Source organism: Cupressus sempervirens, chromosome 6 (assembly GCF_028749045.1).
Source record: "Cupressus sempervirens isolate cs-2001-9-10 chromosome 6, ASM2874904v1, whole genome shotgun sequence".
In the NCBI taxonomy this organism is placed as follows: Eukaryota; Viridiplantae; Streptophyta; class Pinopsida; order Cupressales; family Cupressaceae; genus Cupressus; species Cupressus sempervirens.
Genome location: NC_143123.1, coordinates 86,084,415 through 86,112,112, shown reverse-complemented (window position 1 = coordinate 86,112,112; position 27,698 = coordinate 86,084,415). Strand labels below are relative to the sequence as shown.

Genomic DNA, 27,698 nt, shown 5'->3' with positions numbered 1-27,698 from the left:
ACAGTGGCAGAGGTGTTTCCTCAATATTTTGCTGCTTTGGAATCCATTTATTCAGTTGAAGTTGCATGTTAGTTTATGGTGTACATAGAAGAGTTGATTGATTATATTGTGAAAAAATTTGTTTCATTCTAGTTTAATCATGGATTGGTCTAAAGTTGCACTTCTTACTCTGTATAATAATCATGAGTGGAAGTCACAAATGGAGTTATTGTTGCTAATATTGAAGTTGCATAGATTAAAATAAGGCTGAGTTCCTGAACCCACAATAGGACCTGCAGAAAAGAGATTATGGTTTAATAGACGAGCTAAAGCTCTCGGTACTCTCCATTTGTTTGTTTCTCCTTATCTTCGATATCATGTTGCATCTTGTACACATCCCAATGAGATTTAGACCACCTTGGAGAATCTCCTTGGTAGGCTAGACAAGATGAGAAAAAATCATTTAGAGAACTAATGAGTATTAATCCTAGACATTTTGGCTATATTCGGGATTCCTTCATGAAGCTCAATTATCTTCACCAACACTTTTCTAAATCTAGTGTTACAAAAGATAATGAGTTGTTGATCCTATCTATTCTCTCTAAACTTGGTACTAATTAATTTGTTGTTTTTACATTGAGTGCTACAATGGAATCTCTAAATAGTGCACACAAAATGTTTTCTCTTGATGGTTGGCAACACAAGTCACAAGGAAACATGCAAAGTTGGCACAGATGGACACATTGACGCCTCTAAAGCCTCAAGCAGTTCTTGCAAAAGCCCACATCCAAAGCCTTCAAGTGGCAAAGACGAGAAACAGCATAAGGATTCTAAGTCTTCTAAGAAAGCTAAGGATCATCCTTCACAGCCTACTCCAAAGTCCAAGACCTCTTCTCCAAAGGAATCATCACAAAAGAAGATCAAATGAGCATATCACAAGAAACTAGGACATGATGAGCATGGGTGTTACACTACGAAGATTTATGAGCTTGCTCACCTTCTTGAAAAGCAACATATCCAACTACCCACATCAATGTCTCCTTCAACATCACAATCGACACCTTCATCTTCATCAACAACATCAAGAAAATCATGTATTGGGAAAGGTAATGCACTCTTGGCTTCTAGTACCCTTGAGAATGGTAAATGGCTTCTTGATTATAGTGCATCACACCATATGGCATCTTCTCTACATTTGTTTTCTTCTTTTCAGCCTTGTAGTTGACCTAACATTTTGAAGGGTAACAATACATGCATGAAGGTTTGTGGGAAGGATCTATTGATAGGGTTGAGGGATCTTTCAAAGATGTTCACCCCTTTCAATTTATCAAATTACCTATGGTGCACAAAGTAAAATAGAGGAGCTCACTCCTGATCATGTATTCATTAGAGATGTGGAGACAAGAATTGCTGCAAATATGGTTGAGCATGCACATAGATTGTATTATATCTCTCATTTTCTTCCTGATGATGGTGTTCCATTGAGGATAAATCATGTTTGCGGAAATTTGGTTGTTTAAACCTTGTTACTCTTGAGACAATTGATGAGCTTCTGTGAGGAGAAGTTTGGTCATTTAAATCTTGGTGTTCTTGAGATTATTGATGAGATTCCTCCTCCACCACCTGCTTCATCAGATTTGGACATTGCTTCTATTCAGCAAGATGATCATAGTGTTCTAGATTTTGCTATGTGGGATGAGTATTCAGCAGGTATTTCAGAGTTGTTTGTTGAGTCTTATTTTGAAGATTTGGGAGACATATTTGAGGGGTTTTCTCTCCTCTTTGGTGATAGCACTATTGTTGATACATCTTTGGACATTGATATTGATAAGTTTCCGCATTCACTTGCTCTGTCACAATCCTTCGTTGAGTTTGATCACAAGTATGTGGAGGCTTATTCAAACTTGGAGACTCCTACTCAGTTTTCAGAGGTTCCTATTTGGAGACTTCCTTATTCCTTCAGTTGGACCTGGAGTGGCTTTCTCATCATTCAGTGGACTTGTTTCTTCCTAAGGGAAGATATGTTGCCTGTAGGCATTTGTAGAGACATCCCCTTGTTATAGACCGAATTTTGTGTGCTGTCAATGTAATTTTGTGAAGCAGTTGGCTTGCAAGTGAGTTAATGATTTCTGATTTGTCCTCAAAGTGCAGATGTATATATTGTTTATTACTAATAGCTAACAGGATACAAGTGTATAAATGAATTCCAACACATGTATATTCAGAAAAACAACAGCATATCTTCCTCACAACAACTAATAGATCAATATTCAGATTTCTAACGTTTATCAAGCTGAGGTCGAACATCAATGAACCATATTTGGAAGAAAGTCAGTTCAGAATATATATATATTTGTTAATTGTTGCTTAAACAAGAAACGCCTACCACAAGAGTTCCAAATTATTATTTCAGACCTGGTATGCAGCTCAGTTATCTGTTTCTAGGGATTTGACTCATCTGCATGGTGTTTAAGCACACAATGTGTTTTTACACAAGTTCTCCATAATGCTTCTCAACTTGGTATGTTGTGATTGAACAACAAGAGAAAAAGCACCCACAAAACATATATTTATTATATATTTTTTAGCCTTACTAATAATTTTGATATTATTTATAATGTTCTTATCTTGATTTTAATTATTTATGAGCCAAACATTGTTGTGCAATTATTCTAATTTGTTTCATTCAATAATATACGAATGCATTAGAATTATTTATCATAAAAATTACAAACTCTTACCAGGGAAAGGCATTAAAAAGACTATTTGTATAGAAAGGTTGGGCACAACTATATAATAACTATGCAAAAAAACTTACAAATAGACAAATTTGAAAATACATTTGTTATATCACATAATAATAATGACATTTGATCTTTGAAAGTACGATACTTCATCATTGATCCATTGCAGTGATCAAAATACAATTTGTCATTGAGAGGTCAAAATTTGTAATATTATGCCATGTATCATACATGTATAGGATTCTAGAGTCAAGATTCAAATCAGATTTAAAATCATTATAATTACAAAACTTAAAATAATATCCACTGAAACCATCTAGATTAATTTCATCGCTTGGTTCAACATCATTTGAATCATTGTGATGTCCCCTTTCGAAAGCAAAAATTTAATGATCATAAGATTAAATAATAAAATAATGAAATATGTATAATTATACAGATAATATATTATAAATATTTAAACGATTATTATAATACTAAAAAGAAAATATCATTAATAATATTATATAAATAAATAAATTAGAATTTGAATATTCCTAGCCACTCCCAGGTGCTTCTGAAAATGGACCAGTTGGGTACAAGACTGGAACCCCCTAGGGAAGACCTGGTCACTTAGCTAATTTACTACAGATAGAGAACTTAGAAGAAATGGGTACAAAAGAAAAGCGGTCATCAAACATGTGACAATATATATGGCTGAGAAATCACAAAAAATATGACTATCTAATTTTAATAATTTTGGAATTGCGAGTTACTTGAAAAAAATAAGCACCTAGCTACTTGGAATTTGTCAAGCTAATGCAGCCTAATAAGGTCATGTCACTATAATATTGTATTAGCCAATACGAGAAATAAAGCTGTTCTTTACCAATTAATTTCAGTAAAATTTATTAATTCACTAAATTGGATTCGAAACTTTCAAAGAAAATGTACATAATAACTATATCTTAAAGAGCAGATAAACAACCATTTAAGGGTTAAGAGAAAAAAAAATGTCAAGTCATTCAGCTTTACCTCATTTTCTATTTTCATGAAGTAAGAATGCTTATGGCCTCGACATGCATATTCCTTCAAGCGTACTCCATGCTCCTGCGGACCTAAGACCTGTATCAAAGTGCAATCATTAAGATCTGAAACTTGATTAATGTCCAAACTCAAATATGTACCAATAAATAACTGAGATTATTTCACTCCCAACAATCAACATCTCTCTCTGATGTGGAGGTCGCCAAAAAGATCAATTAGAAGGCAAATGGTTCCCACCTACTCAGGATGGGTGAAAATGAATTTTGATAAAGAAAATTTTAACCCATACAGGAGCAGCACTTTTCGGGATTACTGCTGAAATGGTTTTAAGGAATTTAGTGGATCAGTCATCCAATTCAATACTACCGCTAATGATACAGGCTTTTGCAATAATCATTGTAGGGAAAAACACTACAATCTCCATGGAATGCAAGTGCAACCCAAGTTCATGATCCTTGTTTCCTATCTAAAACAGATGCTCAATTGTCTCCAAACAATTGGTACCTTTATCTTCTGATTATGGAATATACCCTCTCATTGGATCTTACACATCAAAAATACTGATCATTTAGCCAAGCAAGCTTCAAACCTACTAACAACTGAGGAGAGCACTACCATAAATCAACATACTTATTCCACAAATTTTCATACTCACTTAGACAAGTTACTCCTTGAAGAAAATAATTAATAATAGCATTATAATGAATCATATAGACCAAGGATCTCATCCAAATATGGTAGCTTGTTATATTCTACCTGGATATCCCTTTCCAAATTTTTCCTCAGTAAATTTCAGAATCATAAACAAGATTTCGTGCAATAATATCCAACAAGTAACCAGTGAATTAATCACAACATTAACCAGTAAATAACCAGCAATTTACTCCAGCATTCATTATTGTATTGTAAATCAGCAATGCAACAACTAATTATCAAGAATCCAATCTTAAACACATAATTACAGTCAGATTGGAAAACTAAAGAAGAACATGTAAGCACACGTGAGACACCAGATGTGACGTCTCCACAAACAATGGGGTTGCGTCCACTGTGTAACAACACAAGGGTTTTCGTCCTCAGGCTGGATGAAAGCTAAAGCCTTCCAAATAACTCTCCACGAGAGATCCGAGGTCTGAAATCATAAACCAAGCATGTCCAAAGTGAACTCCTTCCTCTTTTAAAACCCAATAGGTGATCCTTGAGCTTTCTTCCGCTCCTCTCGTCCTTTTTCCTTCTTCGTCCTTTTTAACTCTCTATAATATTGAATTGACCTATTTTATTAATTTGCTTCGAACTCTCATAAGTCAATTTTAACATTATATGAATTTAACTTGGGGATTCTTAATGTCCCAAAAAGGGGACATTACAAGTCCTCCCTCCTCGAGATTGCTTGTCATCAAGCAATTAATACCAGGATCCCATATAAATTTGTAGGCAGCTCTGCAGCCCATCCAAAAAACATATCTTGTAACACGGTGAAACAAGGTGCCCAAATGCACCCTATCCATCAACCCAATCCTTGGATCCCTTGTCAATCTATGAAGTACTATTGTGTTCGTAGGTTGTGTGACTCGGATCATAAATCTTCAACTGTATAGCATCATAACATAATCCACAAAATGTGAAACATACATCCTGTTAACACCTAGATCCAAACCAACCTATCAACTCGATCCTAGGAGTAGAAATAGATGTCTATCACTCTGTCATAATCCTGAATCAGCTGACTGAACGAGCAAATCACCCCTCAAAAACCAGAGACATCTCCAATATGTAGGAAGTCCAACTCATAAGAGACCCACACACTGCTGCTATAATATGAAACAAGAATAGAAACCGCCTCGTGAGATATGTGCCTCAAGAGAAAAAAAAACTGCAACTCACTATCTTCCAAAAGTTCAGCCAAATCTGAAAATATAAGATCAGACCAAGCAGGGCAACGGCTACTAGCTGTAGCAGGGATGAAGTAAAAATCACCAACCAATAGATTAATAACTGCCATATCAACCCAACTTGGTGTCAAAACTCTAGTTGGACTTAGAAGCCTTCGGTATGCATTGAAGACAACTCCACTTCAAGTTCACCACAAGTATCATCAACCAAATTAGGATCTTCATTAATGAAATGATCATCATCACACATAGTTTCCGAAGTAAAATTACTTGGTTCATCTTCTACCTCATGATAAGGTGAGATCATGTCACTGCTGTTGTAAAAATCAGAATTTATATGTTTGACTTCTTGTTGGTCCTTATGGTCTTCATTCGCAAAATGTGCCTCATTGGGATGGGGAATGGTGGAAACATTGTTCTGGCTTTCGTGACCACAGATGGTATTGATTTCTTCAACAATTTGTGTCATCTCCATAGTTCTATTTTTGGATCATCTTTCTTGTGAACAGCTGCAATAGCATTTTGATTTTCAGCTAGGTATAAAGAGTAGTGTGTCATACTTAGTTTGAGAGAGTTCATCCACCTCCTTCTCTTTATCTTATGCATGTCTAATGGCTATATCCATGTCCTTGAGCAGCTTCAAGTAATCTTATTTCATTCTTTCCAATGCCCTCTTAAGAGAGCAAAGGTTTGCACTATTGATTCCCTTCATTATTCCCTTCTCCTTTTCGACAGCTTTAACTTCCCACATGGTTTCTTCAATGTTTTTATGGGTGTTCTCAAAATGCACTAGAGCTGCGATGACCATATCATTTGATACTTTCAGCTTATCATCCAAATTATATGCTTCAAAACCATCAACCTGAAATGGAATTTCTGCTCGTTCCTTCAAATCAGCCCCTATAGAAACATCACCTTGCTCTAGCCCTTTAATACTAGTTTTAATTTCATTTTCAGCTGCACCATTTTCAGAATTTTCCTCTATCTTCAAATGTATTGTCTCATCAACTATTATGCCTTTTTTTTTTACTAGTCCATTCCCATGAAAAGGTACCTTTTCATTTTTAGACATATCATGTAGATAGACATTCTCATGAAAGTGCTTGTCAATAACCACTTCTAAATCACCAAATAAAATGCTAGAATAATCCTTACGATTAACTGCAGAGAAACCCTTCCCATAATCTTCATCATGTTGAAGTTGGACCAACGAATCCTCAACTTCCTCAATGCTGATCTGTGCTTCGTGAATTAACTCCTCCTTGTTAGTCTCACAATTGTGACCGAGTGACCAAAATTGCCTACACGTAAAACAGATCTGCTCTTTCCTCACTTGGTTCTTGCTCGTTTCTTGGAATCCTATAATGTGTAATTCCCTTGCATTTAGTTCTTCTTTAGCCTGTTGTTGTTTATATCTCTCAATTTTGAGCTCAAATTGTTCAAGCACCTTGTTGGCCAACTTACGAGCGGCTTGGGAAGCCCTTTGTTCTAGGTTTGAAATGGCTAACAACATTTGTAGAAGTGGCTGGAAGTGGGTATCGCTCTCATTAATTGTCATGACCAGAATGTCTTCCGTGGCTGCAAAAACCCCTGCAATGTGTTCTTCCCTAATTGTGCCTAATAGACTTTGAAACATGGTATATATTGAATCATACAATCTCATGTCAAGCATAAGATTGTATAATCTGATTTCTGCAAATGACGTCAATATAGCAGCCCTTCTACAAAATTGATGACTTCCCCCAAGGTTGTGAAAGCTATCAACAATAAGCTGAAGTACCTTCCTCGTTACCTTTTCTTCAAAAGGTTCTCGAGGTGCTAAAATCCTTGTAAGTTCCAATAAACAACAAGTTACCAACAGCTTTACCCCGCTATCTGAATGCTCCAGCCACTTGAGAGGATTCAATAACAAGAGCAATCTGCACAAATCAGAGGGTGTTTGCCCAACCATGCTTAAACATGCATCCAATTTGATCAATGTGCAGAGAATATGTTCCCTTGTTTGTGATTTTGACCCCAACCTGCTACCTATTTCATAGAACATCTTGGTCAACATGGCATTAGTGGGTGTCATTCTTGGCATCTACAAATCGGATACCACTAAGTTTGCACCTTTAACTACTAGAAAATCAATTACTGAACACAAGATCTAACCCTTCCTTGCAAATTCAATGGGTCAGATAAAATATGTAAGAATCCTGGCAAATTCCACGGTAACGGTTTTGTTTAATTTTGGCATCACAAACTCATGCATGAACTCCAACTATGATAACATCCTACTATAACGAAGCCTTCAGAGAAGTGACTACATATTATCGTTAACAGGTTTCAAGATGTAACATTCCAATTAGCAATCACATTGACAATTCTCATATCCCTCTAAAAAAAAACTATTCACTAGCCCAATATCCAAATGTTCGCCCAAAACTTTTTTTTCTCAGCACCATAGTCCATTCAATAGTTAAATGATTGTCGTCTACAACCCAAAATGTATCTCATTGTTATGCAAAGAAGCTTATTTTTTAACCGTCTCTAAGCAAGGTAGTCACGCCCAAGATGATATTCATCAAATGATGTTCATGATTCTATCTTGCTCGAAAACTCCCAACTCTGTGTTTCGTTCAAGGCAAGCAAAAAATATCCTTCCCTTTCCTCTTGTCGCCTAATTCTCACCTCCTCAACACACAACAGTGAGTCTAACAGTGAAAGTCAGCAATTGTGCTCAAAATTTTATGCATTTTACGCAGCTCCCTGTTCCTGGTACTCGTCGGTCTTCATAAGCCAAAAACTCATCCAAATGATGATTAAGATATGGTTAACTCCTGACATATACATTTATTCCTCCAAGACCATCAATACTTAAGTCGACACAAAGATGGGGATATCTTGTCTTTGCCAATGCATAGTATATATTCCCAAGATAGTAATGAATATGAACTTTGTTTGGCAAAACAATGAGACTAAAAACTTTCAGATAGTTCGTTCAATTCCGTCCAGAAGTCTATAGACACACTTTACCCACTATTTCAACTATTAACCAAATGTTGCTATAAAATAGATAGCGACAACTCAAAATTTCCTTCTTTTTCAAACCACCTCCAAAATCATTTCCTCAAACTCTATTTGTCCCAAGACACTGGATTACGAAGCGACATGCTAGGAATATCACATTTAGGAGAACATTCACGCACACTATTTGCCAACACCATCACTGGAATGACAATAGGAAATGATTGTTCCCTGTCTACACTTTGTCTATCAAAATGATTTAATGGTCGTTCTATGTTTACGGTCCTCCCAAAAACTTTGTACTGAAGAGAGATGACGATAATGTGTTGAACAGTAGAGAACTACTATCGGATCTAGATGAGTTCAAGATCATTTGTGATAGACATTTCTATGCCTATGAATCACAACTTGGATAAAGGGAGAATTTATTCTTCAGACTTTATCCTGTGTTCTGGTAGATCTCAACTCTGGGTCATGTTGTGATATAGGATTGCCAGTACCTAAGAGTCACAACCTAGATAAATGAAGAATTTAATCATTCTTTGGATTTTATCTTGTGTGTTGTATTCCATGCAATACTATCATCACTAGTATAAGTGATAAGTCATATTACAAGATGGTAATATGACGTAGTATCATGTGTTCCATGATACCACATACTCAAAAGATTCAAATAGATGTAGAGTATCAGTCTATGCTTATTCATCTTAATTGATGATACTAGATATGTTATCTCTCAGTATGATTATCAACTTAAGAGGAAGTGTTAAAACTCTGAAAAGATATTGAATCTGAGTCTCAGAGGGAGAACATTGAAGAAATTGCAGATGATATTCAAAATCTCAATCTTGAAGAAACTCAAAATTCTAAGAAAAGACCACTTTGGGCCATTAAGATAGTAGAGGAAGCACAAGACTTCGTTGGACCATTTGGAACAATCAGAGAAAGCAAAAGACCCAAAAGATTTTCTAGTTATACAAAAACCATAAATGATTTGTCTAAATAAGAACCAACCAATGTTTTAGATGCAATTAAACATACAACTTGGAAGGGTGCTATGATGGAAGAATACCAATCCATTATGAAGAATGATGTTTGGGAAATTAGACCTAAAGGAAAATTTGTTGTTTCTTCCAAATGGATATTTAAAATAAAACATGCTACTGACGGTAGCATTGAAAAATATAAAGCCAGATTTGTAGCCAGGGGATTCTCTCAGAAAGAAGGGATTGATTATGAAGAAACCTTTGCTCCTGTTGCCAGATACACCTCTGTAAGAGCAGTCCTAGCTATTGCAGCATCGAAGGGATGGAAAGTACATCAAACGGATGTAAAAACAACATTTCTGAATGGAAAGATTGCAGAAGAGGTATATTTAGAGCAACCTGAAGGATTTGAAACTCATGATCCTAAATTTTTGTTTGCAAGCTCAAGAAAGCTCTCTATGGGCTTAAACAGAATCCAAGGGCTTGCTATGAAAGAATTGATAAGTATCTCACTGGCTTAGGATTCCCCAAAAATGAAGCTGATCCAAATCTATATTATAAAAGGGAGAAAGATGATATGATAATTTTGATACTATGTGTTGATGATTTACTAATAACAGGTAATGATCGTCTCATAGATCAATGCAAGAAAGATCTAATCAGATAATTTGAGATGAAAGATTTGGGACTCCTTTATTACTTCCTAGGACTAGAAGTATGGCAGAATTCTAACAGTATCATACTTAATCAAGGAAAGTATACATCAGATATCTTGAAGAGATTTGGAATGTGGAACTGCAAGTCTATGTCTTCTCCAATGGAGACTAATCTACATAAACTTAAAGAAGCAGCAACAGCATATCCTTCCATAGATTCTACTCTCTACAGACAGATGATTGGGTCCCTTATGTACTCAGTAAATACAAGACCTAATATTTGCTATGTTGTTAACGCCTTAAGTCAATTTATGTGTGAGGCAAAGGAGATCCACCTAGTTGCAGTCAAACACATTATGAGATACTTCCAAGGCACTCTTAAACTTGGGCTCAATATAATATCCTTGTCCAAATCTGATTGAAACTTGCTATATTTGCTTTTAGAAATTTTGTCAAACACTTGTATAGCAAAGGGATATATGAGTGATTTTATTTTCAATTTGTTTTCAAAATAAGAAAGATGACTTCTAATATCATAGGATGACTGAAAAATGACTTCTCTTCTGCTTAGTCTACACCTAACATGAAATGCAACTCTTTTTTTTGTTTTTTCTTGATGCAATATATAACATCTATTCAATGCAAATTAAGACTTACAGCCAAGTGACATTATGTCAAACAGTTGGCATGCAAACTAACATTATATTTCAAACTTCAAAATTGATATTTTGCTAATATAAAAATTCTGATATAAAATCAGGTTACAATGCCTTCAACAATCTAACTAGACTGTCCATACAAAACCATGTAGATGTATTTTCAAATAATACATTAACATGAAGATAAAATGAAGGGAACCTGAGATTGGTAGGCAGCTTTAAAACTGATCAGAATCTGTCATGCACTGTAGCTGTAACACTATTCATGATTCCTGTAGCGATGGCACTGTAGCAAATGGGTATAAACTTCCTAATATGCCTCTGAATTAACTGCTTAACTCCTTCCAAAGTGCAGATAAAATGAGGGCATCGAATGACCCTTAAATCTGAAGTGTATCTTCTTCATGAATTGTTGCAAAAACTCAATAAGCTTCAATGAGATGACTAAAATATCACCTCCAGCAAATGCAACAATATCAGCTGATAGTTTCACAACCTCAAAGTTTCCAATCAAAGAGAATTATCATTCTCAATGACTAAAATGTCCTGTAGAAGCCCTTGGCTCCACAAGTGCACAAGCAAATGTCAATATCAAATCTAGATGCCCTACAATGAAGCTCTCTCCTCTATTTATTCTATTCCTTCACCCCTTCTACAAGCACAAAAAAAAAAATATTTTATTTTATTGCACTTTTTTAGAAGCTTCCTCCTTTCCAACAATAATTAGTTGTGCTTCTAGAAGATTCCCTTTTCCATATAATATAATATTATTTTAGTGACCTATGATTTAATATTTATTTTAATCACTTTTTAATTAAATTAATTAAGTATAAAGTCACCTTTTAATTTTTAAATTATTTAATGACTTTATAAGAAAATAATTTAATTATTTCACCTTATTTCTCCACTTAGCCTTCAAAGAATGAAAGGTTAAGAACTCCATTGAGAGGCTAAAAAGATGGGGACATTACACTCAAATATGAGAAAGCTGACTTGGATTTACATGGATTCACAGACTCAGATTGGGGTGAAAGTGTTAAGGATAGAAAAAGTACTTCAGGATGTTGTTTCAATTTAGGATCAGCAATGATATCATGGATATGCAGAAAACAATCTTCAGTAGCACAAAGTTCCACAGAAGCTGAATAATTTGCAGCAGCGATGGCCTCTCGAGAACCAATTTGACTTAGAAAGTTACTTGTGGGATTATTTGGTCAAGCCATGAATCCTACAATTATTCTTTGTGATAATTAATGTTCCATCAAACTTTCTGTGAATCCAGTTTTCCACGACAGGTCCAAGCATATTGAAATTCCTTACCATTATGTTAGAGATATGGTAGACAGGAATACTGTAAAATTAGAATACATTTGTACTGCAGATCAGACAGCAGATATTCTTACCAAACCTATATCTCGAGTGAAGATAGATCACTTCAGAAAAAGACTTGGTATGGTTGAATTATGAAATTTTGTATTCTTTAAATTATTAATAAAATAATTGTATTGCCAAGCTATTGACTATTATGGGTTTCACCATTTGTATTCATTATTTAAGAGATGACAATCTCTGAGATAATGAATACTTGTATAAAAGACATTATGAGAGATGACAATCTCTAAATAATGTGTTGAACAGTAAAAAACTACTATAAGATCTAGATGAGTTCAAAATCATTTGTGACATAGACATTTCTATGCCTATGAATCACAGCTTAGATAAAGGAAGAATTTATTCTTCAAACTTTATCTTGTGTTCTTCTAGATCTTAACTTTGGGTCATGTTGTGATATAGGATTACTAGAACCTATGAGTCACAACAAGGATAAATGAAGAATTTAATCATTCTTTGGATTTTATCCTTTGTGTTGCATTCCATGCAATACTGTCACAACAAGGATAAATGAGTCACAACCAGTACCTATGAGTCACAACAAGGATAAATGAAGAATTTAATCATTCTTTGGATTTTATCCTTTGTGTTGCATTCCATGCAATACTGTCATCACTAATATAAGTGATAAGCCATATTACAAGATGGTAATATGATGTAGTATCATGTGTTCCATGATACCACATGCTTAGAAGATTCAAATAGATGTAGAGTATCAGTCTATATGCTTATTCATCTTAATTGATGATGCTAGATATGTTATCTCTCAATATGATTATCAAGTTAAGAGGGAGCATTAGAACTCTAACTTCAATACTCAGACTAGTTTGACTGTGCAAATCGCACATTCATCTTCTCTCATAGAATACCATTCTAAAGGCTATTAATACATTACCCTTGGTTAAGCATGAATTGGCGATCCTTGGTAATGACCATTTGTTAAGCATTAACATTAACTAATTAGTTATGTTTGTTAAATATTAAACATCTCCTTCTAGGCACAAATTTTGAGAAGGTATTGTGGGCTGACCTAGATAGGATCATGTCCATTTAAGGGACATGCCCTTTGGTTATGGTATATGAGGTGGGTGTAGTTGTAGTTAAAGGACACAATTGAACACCAAGTCTGCTCCTATAAACAACTCTACCACAAATCGATACTTGCTGTGATAAATATATTTCAGAAGGACAATCAATGTTGTCATCCAATTTCAAGATCAGAGATAAAGGAAGATCAAAACAGCATGCATATTAAAGGTATTACCACAGATCTGATCATTAGAATTTGCAGAAACTTTACATGGAACACCTCAATACTGAAGTTTCACATGTTCAATAGTTCTAAGTTGTCCCTTAAAATATAATACATACCCATTGAATCTAGGTAATGCACATTGATTTCTTGGACTCTTGGAAAAAATCCTTATTTCTGATATATATAAAATCTCACATAGTCTCCTCTGAATACATCCATACATCCAAAAACTTTTTCATATAAATATTTCTTTATTCATAGAACCACACAGGCTGGCAGGCAAAACCAGCTCTGATACCACTATAATATCCTACCCGGATATCCATTTCCAAATTTTTCCTCAAGAAATTTCAGAATCATAAACAAGATTTTATGCAATAACATCCAACAAGTAACCAGTGACTTAATCACAACATTAACGAGTATATAACCAGCAGTTTACTTGAGAATTCATTATTGTATTATAAATCAGTAATACAATAACTAATTATCAAGAATCCAATCTTAAACACAGAATTACAGTCAGATTGAAAACTAAAGAACTTGTAAGCACACATGAGACCCCTGATGTGACGTCTCCACGGACAATAGGGCCATGTCCATTATCTACTAGCGCGAGTGTTCTCATCCTCAAGCTGGATGAAAGCTGAAGCCTTCCAAATAACTCTCCACAAGAGATCTGAGGTCTGAAATCATAAACCAAGCATGTCCAAAGTGAACTCCTTCCTCTTTTAAAGACCCAACAGGGGACCCTTGAGCTTTCTTCCGCTCCTCTCGTCCCTTTTCCTTCTTCGTCCTTTTTAACTCTATAATATTAAATTGACCTATTTTATTAATCTACTTCAAACTCTCATAAGTCAATTTTAATATTATATGAATTTATCTTGGGGATTATTAATGTCCCAAAAAGGGGACATTACAAAGCTCTAGTAATCAATGGAATAGTTGTGACAAGCACAAGGAGATTCCCCATCCATATGTCTATTGCAATAGCAGGTCATTAAAAAGATTATGACAGTCTCAATAAGAACCCTATTTGTTTAATCAGAGGCGCCATGTGGTGCAAGAGCACCCCAAGGATATCAAAGTAAAACATGGAGGCTAATGGTATACCATGAGTGATATGATTAGATAGGTGCCCTTAGAGGTCATAAGGTCTCAAGGACCAAGTAGATTGAATTGGCAATGTAATAAGACCCACTTAGTAAGGCCATTGACATGTTAGGCATGTATAAGCCCACATGGTTAAATTTGGTTAACAGGTTCATGGAGGTCTAGGAATTTTATAGAAAGGTTCTTAGGATGTTTTGAGACATCTTGGAACAATCTATGGTGATTTGGAAGTCATAGGACACAAAAATGCAAAAGTTGCATTGTGATATAAAAGTTGTCAACAATGTTGCTTGACAACATTGTGACAACATTAGCAACTTTTGGAAAACAACGATCAACTTTCTCTAACAGCCATGGGGGTTAAAAAATCGGTTGGGGAAGTTGACTGTTGCCTATTTGAAGACCTTTGGGTAGATCAAAATGTAGTTGTTGGAGATTTGTTCATGAATGTGAAGAAACTCGTTGTTTTTCCTACAAATTTTGGTGTTCAATTGCTTACCATTTCGTTGTATGGATATATTGAGGTCTTAGATCTTTTGGATTGCATAGATAAGTGAGTTACATTACTTCTGAAGTTGGTTTGGTCAAATTTGTGGAGTCTGAAGGGAGATAACTCAAATTTTGTAAGTCTAGGTATGAAACCCTTGGTTTGCCAATGTTTGATAAGAAAAAAGCCCTTTTCTTGAGTTTCCACCATTGGACTTCAATGACCATGGGGAAACACAAGTAGAGTGGATGTACTATAAGGCTCAAAAAAATTTAAGTGGAGTTAGGAGAACATTTCAGCCCTAGCCAGACATCTTGATGTGACTAACCATTGAAATGAGACAAAATTGCATATAAAACACAAAGAAGCATGGATAGGTGTGATGTAAGGGTGGAATAGTTCTTCATAAGGAGTGGTAGAAATTTTTCGTACGCTAGTTTGAAGAGATTCAAGCAAATTAGTGGAGTTGCTTTGTAATTTATCCAATTAGGCCGATGAGGTCTATTCTGCAACAATAAAGGTTGACTAGATCAAAGGAGGGATCCAAGCCCAAAACCTTGAAATGTTGTAGTAATCCCAAAAGGATATCAGAACCTGTAATTAGTTTAGAGAGTTGCTCCGAGTGTTTTCAAATAAGTAGTGAAAAGGTGAATTAGGAAGGACAATTGAATTAGGTCTATTTCATAAGTGAAATTGTTACAAAGGAAGAAATGAGATTTGAAACTATTGTTGCTTAGGTCCATTTGAAAGATGAAGTTAGTCAAAGGCCCTATCTATGCTTAAACCACTAAAGTCATGATTTGGGACACAACTGTGAAGAGGGGTAGAGTTAATATTTAAGTTCTTAGGATCTTGTCTGACAGATCACCAAGTAGCTAACTTATAGGAGTCTTGCAGTCTGCAGAAAGGGTTCAACGAAGAGTTTTATGGTCTGAAAGTGAGACAAGCAGTTGATGAAAGAAGAGAAGTAGACCCTCTACATCATATTGGTATCAGAGAAAACAAAAAGATTTTAGGGGAAAAACAATTGTAGTGCATGTCAACAAATGAGTTTGTAGAAGAGGCTCTCCACATGCCTCCATAGGGGATGAATGTCGAAGTGGCGAGGATATTCCAAGAGTTGGAAGAAAGAAACAAGAAGTTGGCCAAGAAGGTTGAGAAATTAAAAGGAAAAGAAGAATGGAGAAATAAGGGAAAGGGAGATGAGGTTGTCTCTCAAGAAGAAGAGGAAGGGGATGAGGAAGAAGCCCCAAGGTAGGATGAGGAGGTTCCTGCAGAGCGAAGATCTTCATAGATGTACTTAAGGAGATTTGAAGGAGGCCCTCTGATGGCAAATCAGACATCCTCATTTTTACTAGAAAACTAAATCTAGGTGAAGTTACGGATTGGATTAAAGCCCTTAGCAACCACTTCGAATGTGACGAAGTTCATTAGAAACAAAAAGTGAAGATATAGCCAAGTAAAAAATGAAGGGTTCGGTCCTTACTTGGCGAAAATATGTTCAAAGTGAGAAAGTAAGAGAGGGGAGGAATATGATTTCTTCATGGAACAGAATGATGTCAAAGATCGAGGAGGTATATGCACCTAAGGACTATGAAGTATAGATCACAAATTGATTCTTAGATCAAAGCATAATGAAGGTGAGAAGGACAAGGTAGCAAGGTACCTTAATGGATTGAAATATAGTATCCAAGATGACTTAGGTCTTTTGGCATCAAATACCATGTGCAACTACTTTCAATTGGCATTAAGAGTGGAGAAGAAGTTGAGAAGAAAGCAAGATCAGAACAACAGAGGAAAGGGAAAGAACTTCAAAGGAAGAAAAGGATCGAGTCATGAAGAGCACCAAGGAGACACAAGTTCAAGAGGTAACTTCAGAGGAAGGATACCGAACAATAAAGGGAGGTTCGGTGGAAGAAATTTGGACAATTTACGTGTGGCAATTGTAACCAAGTGGAACACCCAACTTATAAATGCCTTGAGAAGGTTGGGTAAAGTACTCAAGGAGAGAGGCCACAATTGGTCAAAGAGGAAGATTGCCAAAGTGTGAAATCCCCTGACATATATGCAAACCCTAAGCGAGGAGAAAATCTCATGATGAGGACACTGCACAAGGTGCCCACTACACCAAAGCCACCCCAGAGGAAGTCCATTTTTAGAACCACTTGCAAAGTTGGACGACGGGTGTGTAAAGTAATTGTAGTTCAAGGAAGGTATGTAAAATTATTGTAAAGAAATTGAAATTAAGAAGAACACTTCACCCTTTCCCATATAAGGTCTCTTGGCTCACAAAAGGGCAACAAACTCTCATAGATGATTGGACTTGGGTAGAGTTACAGATTGGTGAATATAGGGATAAGATTCTTTGTGATATTGTACCCACGGATGCATGACATTTTCTTCTAGGGAGGCCATGTCAATATGATTTGAAGACACACCATGATGGGCTAAAGAACACTTACACTATCACTAAAGATGGAAGCACTATTACCATGAGGCCACTACCTAATAACCCAAATGAAAAGAGACAAAGGGAATTTGCTGTCATGTTTGTAAGGGTAGAGGAATTCTTAGAGGTTATGAAGGAGAAAGATACCCCATGTTATGCCCTAGTTCTGCCCAAACAGGAAGAGAAGAAGCAAGAAAAGAAGAGGGAAGTAGGTCCTAGATAAATGAGGGAACTCTTGGACAAGTACAAAGGGGCAGTTGCAAAAGATCTACCTTAAGCATAGCCCCCTAAAAAGGAAATAAGTCACCATATAGACTTCATACCTGGTTCCACATTGCCCAAAAAACCTACCTACAAGATGGCTCTTATGCAAACTAGGGAAATTGCCAAACAAGTGCAGGAATTGTTGGATAAGGGTTTGATAAGGAAAAGTTTGAGCCCTTGTGTTGTCATGACAATATTAGCTCCCAAGAAAGAAGGGACGTAGAGGTTATCTACAGATTCAGGGCTATCAACCAGATCACAATTAGGTTCCCTATGCCAAGGATTGAGGACTTGCTAGATTGTTTGGGAGGTGCAAAGTTCAACTCCAAGATTGACTTAAAAAGTGGCTACCACCAGATCACGATAAGAGCAGGTCATGAGTGGAAGACAACTTTTAAGACCAATGAGGGTCCTTATGAGTGGAAGGTCATGCCTTTTGGCATATCCAATGCCCCTAGTACATTCATGGGGCTCCTTAATGAAGTGTTGAGTCATTCATTGGAAAGTTTGTGGTAGTTTACTTAGATGATATTTTGGTATTTAGCATATCTAAAAAAGATGGCGTGAAGCAATTGGATCAAGTTTTGAAAAGGTTATATGACAAAGGACTAATGATAAAGTTGGAGAAATATGTTTTTTTGTAGGAGGAATCGGTCTATCTTGGGTGTGTGATTTCTAAAAGGAAATCTAAGGATGTATCTTGATAAGGTGGAGGCAATTCTCATTTGGCCAACACCTAGGACCATTAGAGATGCTAAGGAGTTTTCATGGACTTCCTACATTTTAAAGGAAGTTCATAAAGAATTTTAGCCAGATATGTGCTCCTATGTTGGACATAATCAAGAGTGGACAAAAATGCAAGTTTGTACGGACAGAAGCTGCAAACGAAGCTTTTGAATTGCTGAAGAAAAAAGTATTAGAACAATCAGTCCTTACTCTCCATAATTTCAATAAAAACTTACTATTGAATGTGATGCTTCTAACATGCTATAGGAGCAATGATTAGTCAAGAAGGCCAATCGCCTTCTTTAGTGAGAAGTTAAATGAGGATAAGAGAAACTATTTCTCTTATGATCTGGAATTGTATGCCCTAGTCCAAAGTGGAGGCATTATTTTCTACCCAAGGAATTTGTGGTTTACACAACTACCAAGTTTTAACCAACTTAAATAGTCAAGACAAACTGAGCCATAAACACATGAAGTCGGTGGAGTCACTAAAAGCCTACACATTCACCATTAAACTCAAAAAGGGGCAAGCCAACAAGGTGGCGGATGCACTACGCAGAAGGGTCTTAAGAATACACAAAGTACAAATATAAAGTGTGGGCATAAATGCACTCAAAGGCATGTATAAAGGTGATGAAGATTTCCATGAAACATACAAGGTTTGATCTGAACTCTCTAATGCATATCATGTTAAATACTCTAAGTATTTGGTTCAGGATTGTTTGTTGTTTAAAGGTAGTCAACTTTGTCAGCCCAAGTGCTTAATGAGAGACAATATTGTAAAGGAAAAGCACTACGGTAATTTAAGTGGGCATTTTGGCTTAGACAAAACACTAGAATAGATGAAATGGTTCTATTATTGGCCAAAGATGCAGTCAGATGTGAGATGATTTGTAGAATCATGTGTTGTGAGTCAAAAAGCCAAAGAAGTAACCACAAATGCAAGCCTATATCAACCACTACCTATTCCATCTAGACCTTGGGAAAGTGTTGGTATGGATTTTGTTATGGGGTTGCCTACAACCCAAAAAGGATTTGATAGTGTGTTTATGGTAGCAGACCAGTTTAGCAAAATGCCCCATTTCTTGCCCTATAAGAGCACAAGTGACCCCTCATATGTCGCATGTGTATTCTTTAAAGAGATTGTCAGAACACATGGATTACCAATAAACATAGTGCCATATAGCGATGTCAAATTTGTTGGGCGTTTTTGGAGAACACTCTGGAGAAATTAGGCACTAATTTGTTCTTCAATCTGCTTACCATCCCCAAACAGATGGTCAGACTGAAGTGGTCAACAAGTCACTAGGCAATCTTCTAAGATGCCTCACAAAGCGATATGAAGAAAAGTGGGATACTATCCTACCACGGGCAAAATATGCCTATAATGATTTTGTGAACAGAAGTACAAGGAAAGGTCCTTTTCAATTTGTATATGGATTAAATACAAAAGGAGTGTCGGAACTAAGAGATTTGCCAAACCAAGGCCAAAACAGTACATATGGGGAGCAATTGGAAGAGAGTATCAAATTAATCCATGACCAAGTAAAGGCCATGTTGCAGAAATCTTCAAAGAAGTACAAAGAACAAGCAGATAAGAAGAGTAGGGATGTCCAGTTCCAAGTAGGTGATTTGGTATGGGCTAACCTCGAGAAAGAGAGCCTACCAAAGGGGAAACGTATTAAACTAATGATGAGTAAGATTAGTGCTTGCAAGATCATTCAAAAAATTGGCCAAAATGCATATGAAATTTAGTTGCCTACTAACATCAGAATCTCACGTATTTTTGAAGTTGCAGACTAATCACCATGCAAAGAGGATTTTGATGCAGGCACTGAAGCAAGTATCCACATAGAGGAGAAAGAAGAATTGGGCAAAGACTTCCCACCAAACAAACCTTTAAAACTTGAGAAGATACTTGACATAAAAATTGTGAAGAAAACAACGAAGAACACCTACAAACAGTATTTGGTGAAGTGGCATGGACTCTCAGAAGAAGACGCAGTTTGGTCGGATGAAGCAGACAATAGGAAGCATGGCAGTAGCATAGAAGAGCTCATCTCAAGTGGATTTAGGATCAAGCCACCCGGGGAGTATGGTGCAGAAGCACCCCAAGGAGATACAAACTAAAACATGAAGGCTCATGGTATGCCATGTGTGATATGATGTAAATAGTTATCCTTAGAGGTCATATGGTATAAAAGACCAAGTAGATTGCATTGGCAATGTAATAAGACCCACTTTGTAAGGTCATTGACATTTCGGGCAAGTATAAGCCCACGTGGTCAAACTTGGTCAATGGGTCAATGGAGGTCTAGGAATTGTGTGGATAGGTTCTTAGGATGTTTTCAGTCATCAAGGAAAAACGTGTGTTGATTTGGAAGTCATAGGACACAAAAATGCAAAAATTGCACTACAATGTAAAAGTTGTCAACAATGTTGCTTGACAAGTACAACATTGTGACAACATTGGCAACTTTTGAAAAACAATAATCAACTTCCTCTAATAGTCAAGGGAGTTCAAAAATCATTTAGAGAAATTATGATGTCTATTTGAAGACCTTTGGGTCAATCAAAATGTAGTTGTTGAATATTGGTTCATGAATGAGAAGAAAGCCATTGTTTTTCCTACAAATTTCGGTGTTCAATTGCTTACCATTTTGTTGTATGGATTTATCATAGATAAGCGAGTTACCTTCCTTCTGAAGTTGGTTTGGCGAAGATTTGTGGAGTCTAAAGGGAGATAGCCCAATTTTTGTAAGACTAGGTCCGAAACTCTTTGTTTGCCAGGGTTTGATCTAGAAAATGCCCTTTTCTTGAGTTTCCACCACTGGAATTCAACGGTCACTGGGGAATACAAGTAAGGCTCAAAAAGATTCAAGCAGGAAGCTGAGTGGAGTTAGGAGAACATTGGAACCCTAGCTAGGGATCTCGATGCGACTGGCCATTGAAATGAGACAAGATTGCACATACAATGCAAAGGAGCATGGATAGGTGTGATGTAAAGGTGGAATAATTGTTGATAAAGCAAATTAGAGGAGTTGCTTTGTAATTGATCCAATTAGGCATATTAGGTCTATTTTGCAACAGTAAGGGTTGACCGGGTAATAGGAGGGATCCAAGCCCAGAACCTTGAAATTTTGTGGTTCTCCCAAAGGGTATCAGAATCTGTAATTAGTTTAGAGGGTTGTTTGGAGTGTTTCCAAATAAGGAGTGAAAAGGTGTATTAGGAGGACTAATTAAGTAGGTCTTCGTTAGGTCTATTTCATAAGTGAAACCATTAAGAAGGAACAAATGAGATATGAAACCATTGCACTTTGGATCTATTTGAAGGATGAAGTTAGCCTGAGGGCCTGTTTGTGCCTAAAACACTTAAGTCGTGATTTGCCACACAATTGTAAAGTGGGGAAGACTGAATATTTAAGTTCTTAGGATCTTGTCACACAAATCACCAAGTAGTTGACTTATAGGAGTCTTGGAATCTGCAGAAAGGGCTCAATGCAGAGTTGTATGGTCTGAAAGTGAGACAAGTGGTTGTTGAAAGAAGAGAAGTAGGACTTGTTGTGGATTGTGCTATGAAAGCCTTTGTTTCCCTGCGCCTCTGCATCACCAGGACTGGTACTTTGTTTCTATAAAAAGTGGAATGGCCAACAAAGCTGGTTGCACAACAGTATGCTGCAAATGGAATACTTTCAAAGCTTTGCATGAATTGTTTTATCAATCTTTCAGTTCTAATCTAGCTCTATATAGCAGTTTTTCTTGCACATACTTTTAATGATACAAGTTTTAGTAGTACTGCAATGTTGTTCATATGTTTTTACCGCAGCCTTGATTGGGTTTTAGATTCTCAGAGCTCATGTGGATGTATCTTCTGTATTTTCAACAAAAATAGGCATATGCTATTATCCTTTGCCAATAATATTAGGTTAGCGTTTACTTTTTTCTGTAAAGATAGGCATTTCAAAATCAACAACAATGACATCAAAAAGATTACAAAATGTGTCTGTAAACCAATACCCAAGTACCATATTCCCTAGTAAAGTTTCATGTATCTGAAATAAAACAAAACATAAACATAGGTTCATTTTTAATTGCTTGGAAGATATTACATAATAAATCCCATATAAAAGGTACCTCTCCAACATATTCTATAATAAAAGTCATCCTCGGCACATCCTCCAACACCCGCAACCCATAACCTTTCTTTCCACAACGCATTTCCTTAACCTTTGCATATACTTTCTTTTGAAACTGCAACAAGAAAATTACAGGTGATTAATATAATTATTTCCACTTGATAGAAATTTGTATTTTTAAGATGGCAATAAATTTGCAATTTAAACCAAAACGAAATCACATTACCCTCTGGTTACAACACAGATCTCCACAAGGGCATGTGCCAGGAACGCATTCAATATTCATTGAACGGTTCAGGCAATCATCCCCACAACACCCAGGAGTGCCATCTTCAGGAGCTTTGCACTGACAGATCATTATCTGCATGGACAGATACAATTAATTAGGGGCTTTGAACTGACAACCCATTATCTGCAAGAGTAGATATACTTGATCAATTTATAATTGCTCTATTTCATAGGGTTTGTATTTATTACCAGCACTATTCATTGATTCAAAAGAGCATAAAGAGCTTATTATTACACTAGACTTCCCAAAAGAACGTAGCAAATTGAAAATGCTAAAAATCTACTAGAGTAATCCAACAAGAATCAATTTAGAGGGGTGGAAATAAAGAAAACAAAAGAAAAAGCAGTAAATACTTATAAAATACCTGGACAGGACATTCATATATTTATAAGTTTACATGAAGAAGCCAAGGTTATTAGAACTATAATACTAGTCAAAGAGTTTTCAATCAAGAATGAAATTGAAGAACATTAAACAAAAGAAATGTCCATTTGTCACGATTAGGAAAAGGACTTGTTATGCCTACACCCTGATTATGAGGAAATAAGTTTTAAAGAAAGAAAGAAAAAGCTCTCTCTAAAACAAAAGCTCTGTGACTATATGTAAGCACATACTCAACAAGCTCAAGATATTCATATATATTTAACAATTCAAAAGAAAAAACCAAGTTCACTTTCAATCAAGAACTAAAACGATCAACATTGAATAAGAGAATGTTGCAACTCAAAAACTGATTTGTGCCCACGCCCTGTTTAAAAGGAAAGAATTAAAAAGGGAGTGGTGCACTTCTGAAATTGAAATTTTACCTAAAAACAAACATTTAAGAAACTCGGATTGCAACTACTAGTAAGGAACCATCCATAAGGGAACTGGACAAACAGTCAATACATAGCCATCTATGATTGTTATTGTCAAACAACATAATTGTAAAAAGAGACAATTAAGATAGTAATTCTGAATGTAGATTGATATGACGAAAACTGTTTAAGCCTGAACAACACATTTATTGACATTGAGATAATAAATACAAATTAATTAACAATAAAGATTAGAAGAAATCCTCACTTGTGCATATAAATTCATCAGAAATATAATTTATAACACAGCAAATTATTCTACTGTTTTTATATGAAAATAGATATTCAACCAACTGACCTCATCAATTGTTGGACTCTTCCGGCACCTATTAACATAAACGTTGCGCTCAATTGATGTCCATACATATTTCTGAGCCACTGCACAGTTACATGAAATAAAGAACAACAATTTGATTCCCACCAAAGACAAAGAACTGCCTTCAGGATTGGAATAACTCATATACTATTCATATGGCCCATAAGGTTTAGTTAAAAATGATAGTTATGTATTGGCATACCTTGAATATGGCTCTTCTGAATAGCCTTTGAGTCTACCTGGCCATCTGAGTTGTCATTTTCATTGAAGTTGGAACTCTCAGAAATATTAAGTTCTGCATTAATTTCGGCATCGGACTTTTCTTGTGGCACAGAACAGTCAGCAAAAGCTTTGTCCAAGTTGTCACGGCAACACCTTCATAGATAAGGCAAAGACTCAAGAGTATGGACTCAATATAAGATTGGAAGTGAATCTACTCAAATGCTAAAATTTGTTGTCTGCTGACAGTAAATTCACAATGATAAATTCCTCTTATGCTAAAGCTTATTGCTGAAAAATAGAAACCATGATTAGCCAAAAAACATTTAGTGAATAACTATGAAAGACAGGCATATATGCTACAAGACAACACTTAAAATGTGTTAAAGATTATATTCATTTACAGATAACAGGAAAGTTTATTGTAGTTTGAGGAAATATTAATAATGAACTAAAAATTTAGGTCTCTTTACTTTCAACCTTTTTCTTCATTATTACTGAATAAAGCCAGGAGGGATTTTTCGATGGCAGCAAGGAGAGGAGTGTAATTGTGAGAATATGTTAACAAATAACTCTTTCTGTTTGCCTTAAAATGACAGTCATTCGCATGCCAAAATATCAATATTGATTAATGAACAGAATATTTCCAAATAAGCACAACATGAAATTTATGTTTACACATGTGTAGTGACTAAAATAGTTCCAACATAATATAAAATAACTGTTTCTTCATTTTGATATCTTGGCATTTTTTAGATAGATGTATTCAAGATATCTATAGTGTAGATAGTTTTCTCTTATGCTAGAGTTTATGACCAAAAATATAGAAAATGGTAAATCCAAATTGAATTTAGCTAATAGAAAATTCTGGCACACATATGAAGGTGTGTTTGTTATAAGATATCACCTAAAAATTTCCCAACAAATATATTCATTCATAGAAAGACAACAAGATGCATCCTACTCACAGAAAAAGTGTTGAACAACATCATTTCTTGTTATTTTTTCCTTCACGATTACTGCGGTTTAGATCAAACTAAAAAAACATAATAGTTGATAAGTTGTGTTATACTGGCAAGGCAAATTTCAGAGGGAGCTAATTGAAGGTAAAATCTTGGGCTTTAGAAGACATGAGGTTGGAATATGTCCAGATATAAAGAAGGATGTCATACACCCTCCATACAGAAGATATCTATAAACAAGAAAATAGTTTTGTATATAAGACTTCACAATTTTCTATAGAAAGTAACATACTAAGCCAATGTTTATAAAGACAGCAATTAACTAAGAAAAATAACGGAAAGTGAAACTGATGATTACCAAAAGAATGGTGATTAAAACGCAGAAATATATTACAAACTACGATTCTATTAGGAGAGATGATAGGTATAAAGGAAAAGAAAAAATATTCAAATTATGTTAAAACAATGATTAAGGCACCTGAAGCAGCGACTCGCAAACAAATAAGGTGGCCTGGTTATGAAGAGGTGTGGTTAATAGATATTGCGAGTGTACTTTAAGGACAGCAACTTCCAAAAGTTGTCCCTCTTCAAAGAGACATGAAGATTAAAGACAGAAGACCACAATGGAGAAAGGCATCAAAGAATCAATCAATAAAAAAAAAATTGACACACATAAAAAGCAGAGTTGCTGGAAACTCCTTTGTCCATCCTTGGGCACGCGTATCCCTATATCCAATACTGCCCGGATACACATCGAATACTGTACCCATGTCTGCCTAAAAAAACTTGATTTTCCAACTATGCCAAATACTATGGGACTTGGTTTTTTAAAAGATTTGGCATAAATACATAGGCCTGTTAATGGGCTTTTAAGGGCTAATACTAAACAGAGAAGGGAAAAGATGTTTTGGCTACCACCAGATGAAAGGTGGGTAAAAATCAACTTTGATGGGGCAGCTCGGGGAAATCCAAGGGTCTCTGGATGTGCTTGTATAGCAAGAGATTATCAGGGCAATACCCTTGCTTTTCTGGCCAAACGCCTGAGGGATGGAACGAATAATGTGGCAGAATGTGAAGCAGCTAAAGAGGCTTTAGTCTTAGGTGCTAAACTGGGTTTTCGTAGAGTGCATCTTGAAGGGGATTCAAAGATAATCACTAGTGGAATTAAGAAAGGGAAGCTAGAGGAGTGACATCTTGACAAACACATTAAAACAGATTAGATGCCTGTTAATGGAGTTTGAGGACTTTAAGGTTTCCCATGTATACAAAGAAGCAAATAAGGTGGCAGGCAAGCTGGCCAACATGGGCATGAATGCAGCTTTGGGGATTTAGAATGAAATTCTTGAAGACCTTAGGCTTCTCGACTTGGAATAAAGATTGGCAAACACAATGAAGAGGCCAAAAAAGCATTTTTACTAACTAAAGAAGGGAGTACAATCAAAATCATGAATCAATACTCCCAACGGCATTCATGAAATATCATTCCCTCACGCATGGCAGAGATTGTAATTATTTATTGGCACCCAACCTCGTATAGAGAAAGCATCCAGATTGTTCAAAGTGTGTGATTTTAAGGAGGAAAGGAAGGCCATTCCACAGGGTTTTCAGCAAAGAGACGGAAATGGAGGCTAATTTTTCACTTGAATCAGACAATCAGACGCAATCGTATCAAGGGAAGTTCACAGTTAGGCGTTTGAAGAACATTTTCATGTTTGATGATTAGGAGTTCTTCGAAGGCATCCAGCAAATGTTTGGAATGGAGTATCTAGAATCTTACTGGAGGAGACACTCCAAATTAGATGTGGTTTCGCTCTTTGTGGCGTTGGCGTTGCTAGTTGGTGAGACCAAGGAGGAAGTTCGTAGGGTCGTGTCAGCATGTGTTGACTCACAATGAATACAAGGGTTGGAGGAGATTGTAGACAAAGTTGTTCTGGGTGTCGGGTTGGAGATGGGACAAGAGCCATGGAGGCTGATTGGGGGATGGGATTCGTTGGTTCAACCCCTGATAGTCTGGTCATCGGCAAATCCACAAGGGGTGCACATTCCGCAGGCAAAGAAAGGGTGGACGAGGATTGTGGAATTCCTACAGGAGAAGATATTGGTGTCGAGTGAGGACAGGCCGGGGTTTATAAAGGCGACGCCACGAAAGAGTGTGACAGCTCCAGGGCAGCCCCTACGACACCAGCTTGAAAGGAAAGCCCAGAAGGATGTTGGACATTCAACGGTGCATAGAATGTGGCTGGATATTTCATTGATTGAAGAGGCGGGCACAAGTGAGGGCA

The 27,698-nt window shown here is 36.2% G+C and overlaps 1 protein-coding gene across 1 annotated transcript in view; it reads right to left on the bottom strand.

The window, feature by feature from the left end:
- The window catches only part of LOC149551300 (uncharacterized), an 83,491-nt gene that overhangs the window by 40,716 nt on the left and 15,077 nt on the right, over nt 1-27,698 (bottom strand). Inside the window, exons 3-7 of the mRNA XM_089786853.1 lie at nt 24,438-24,610; nt 24,218-24,297; nt 23,000-23,134; nt 22,772-22,888; nt 3,738-3,827 (exon numbers count right to left, since the gene is read on the bottom strand). Coding sequence (XP_089642979.1) covers nt 3,738-3,827; nt 22,772-22,888; nt 23,000-23,134; nt 24,218-24,297; nt 24,438-24,610 — 595 coding nt within the window. The remainder of the gene's footprint in view (nt 1-3,737; nt 3,828-22,771; nt 22,889-22,999; nt 23,135-24,217; nt 24,298-24,437; nt 24,611-27,698) is intronic.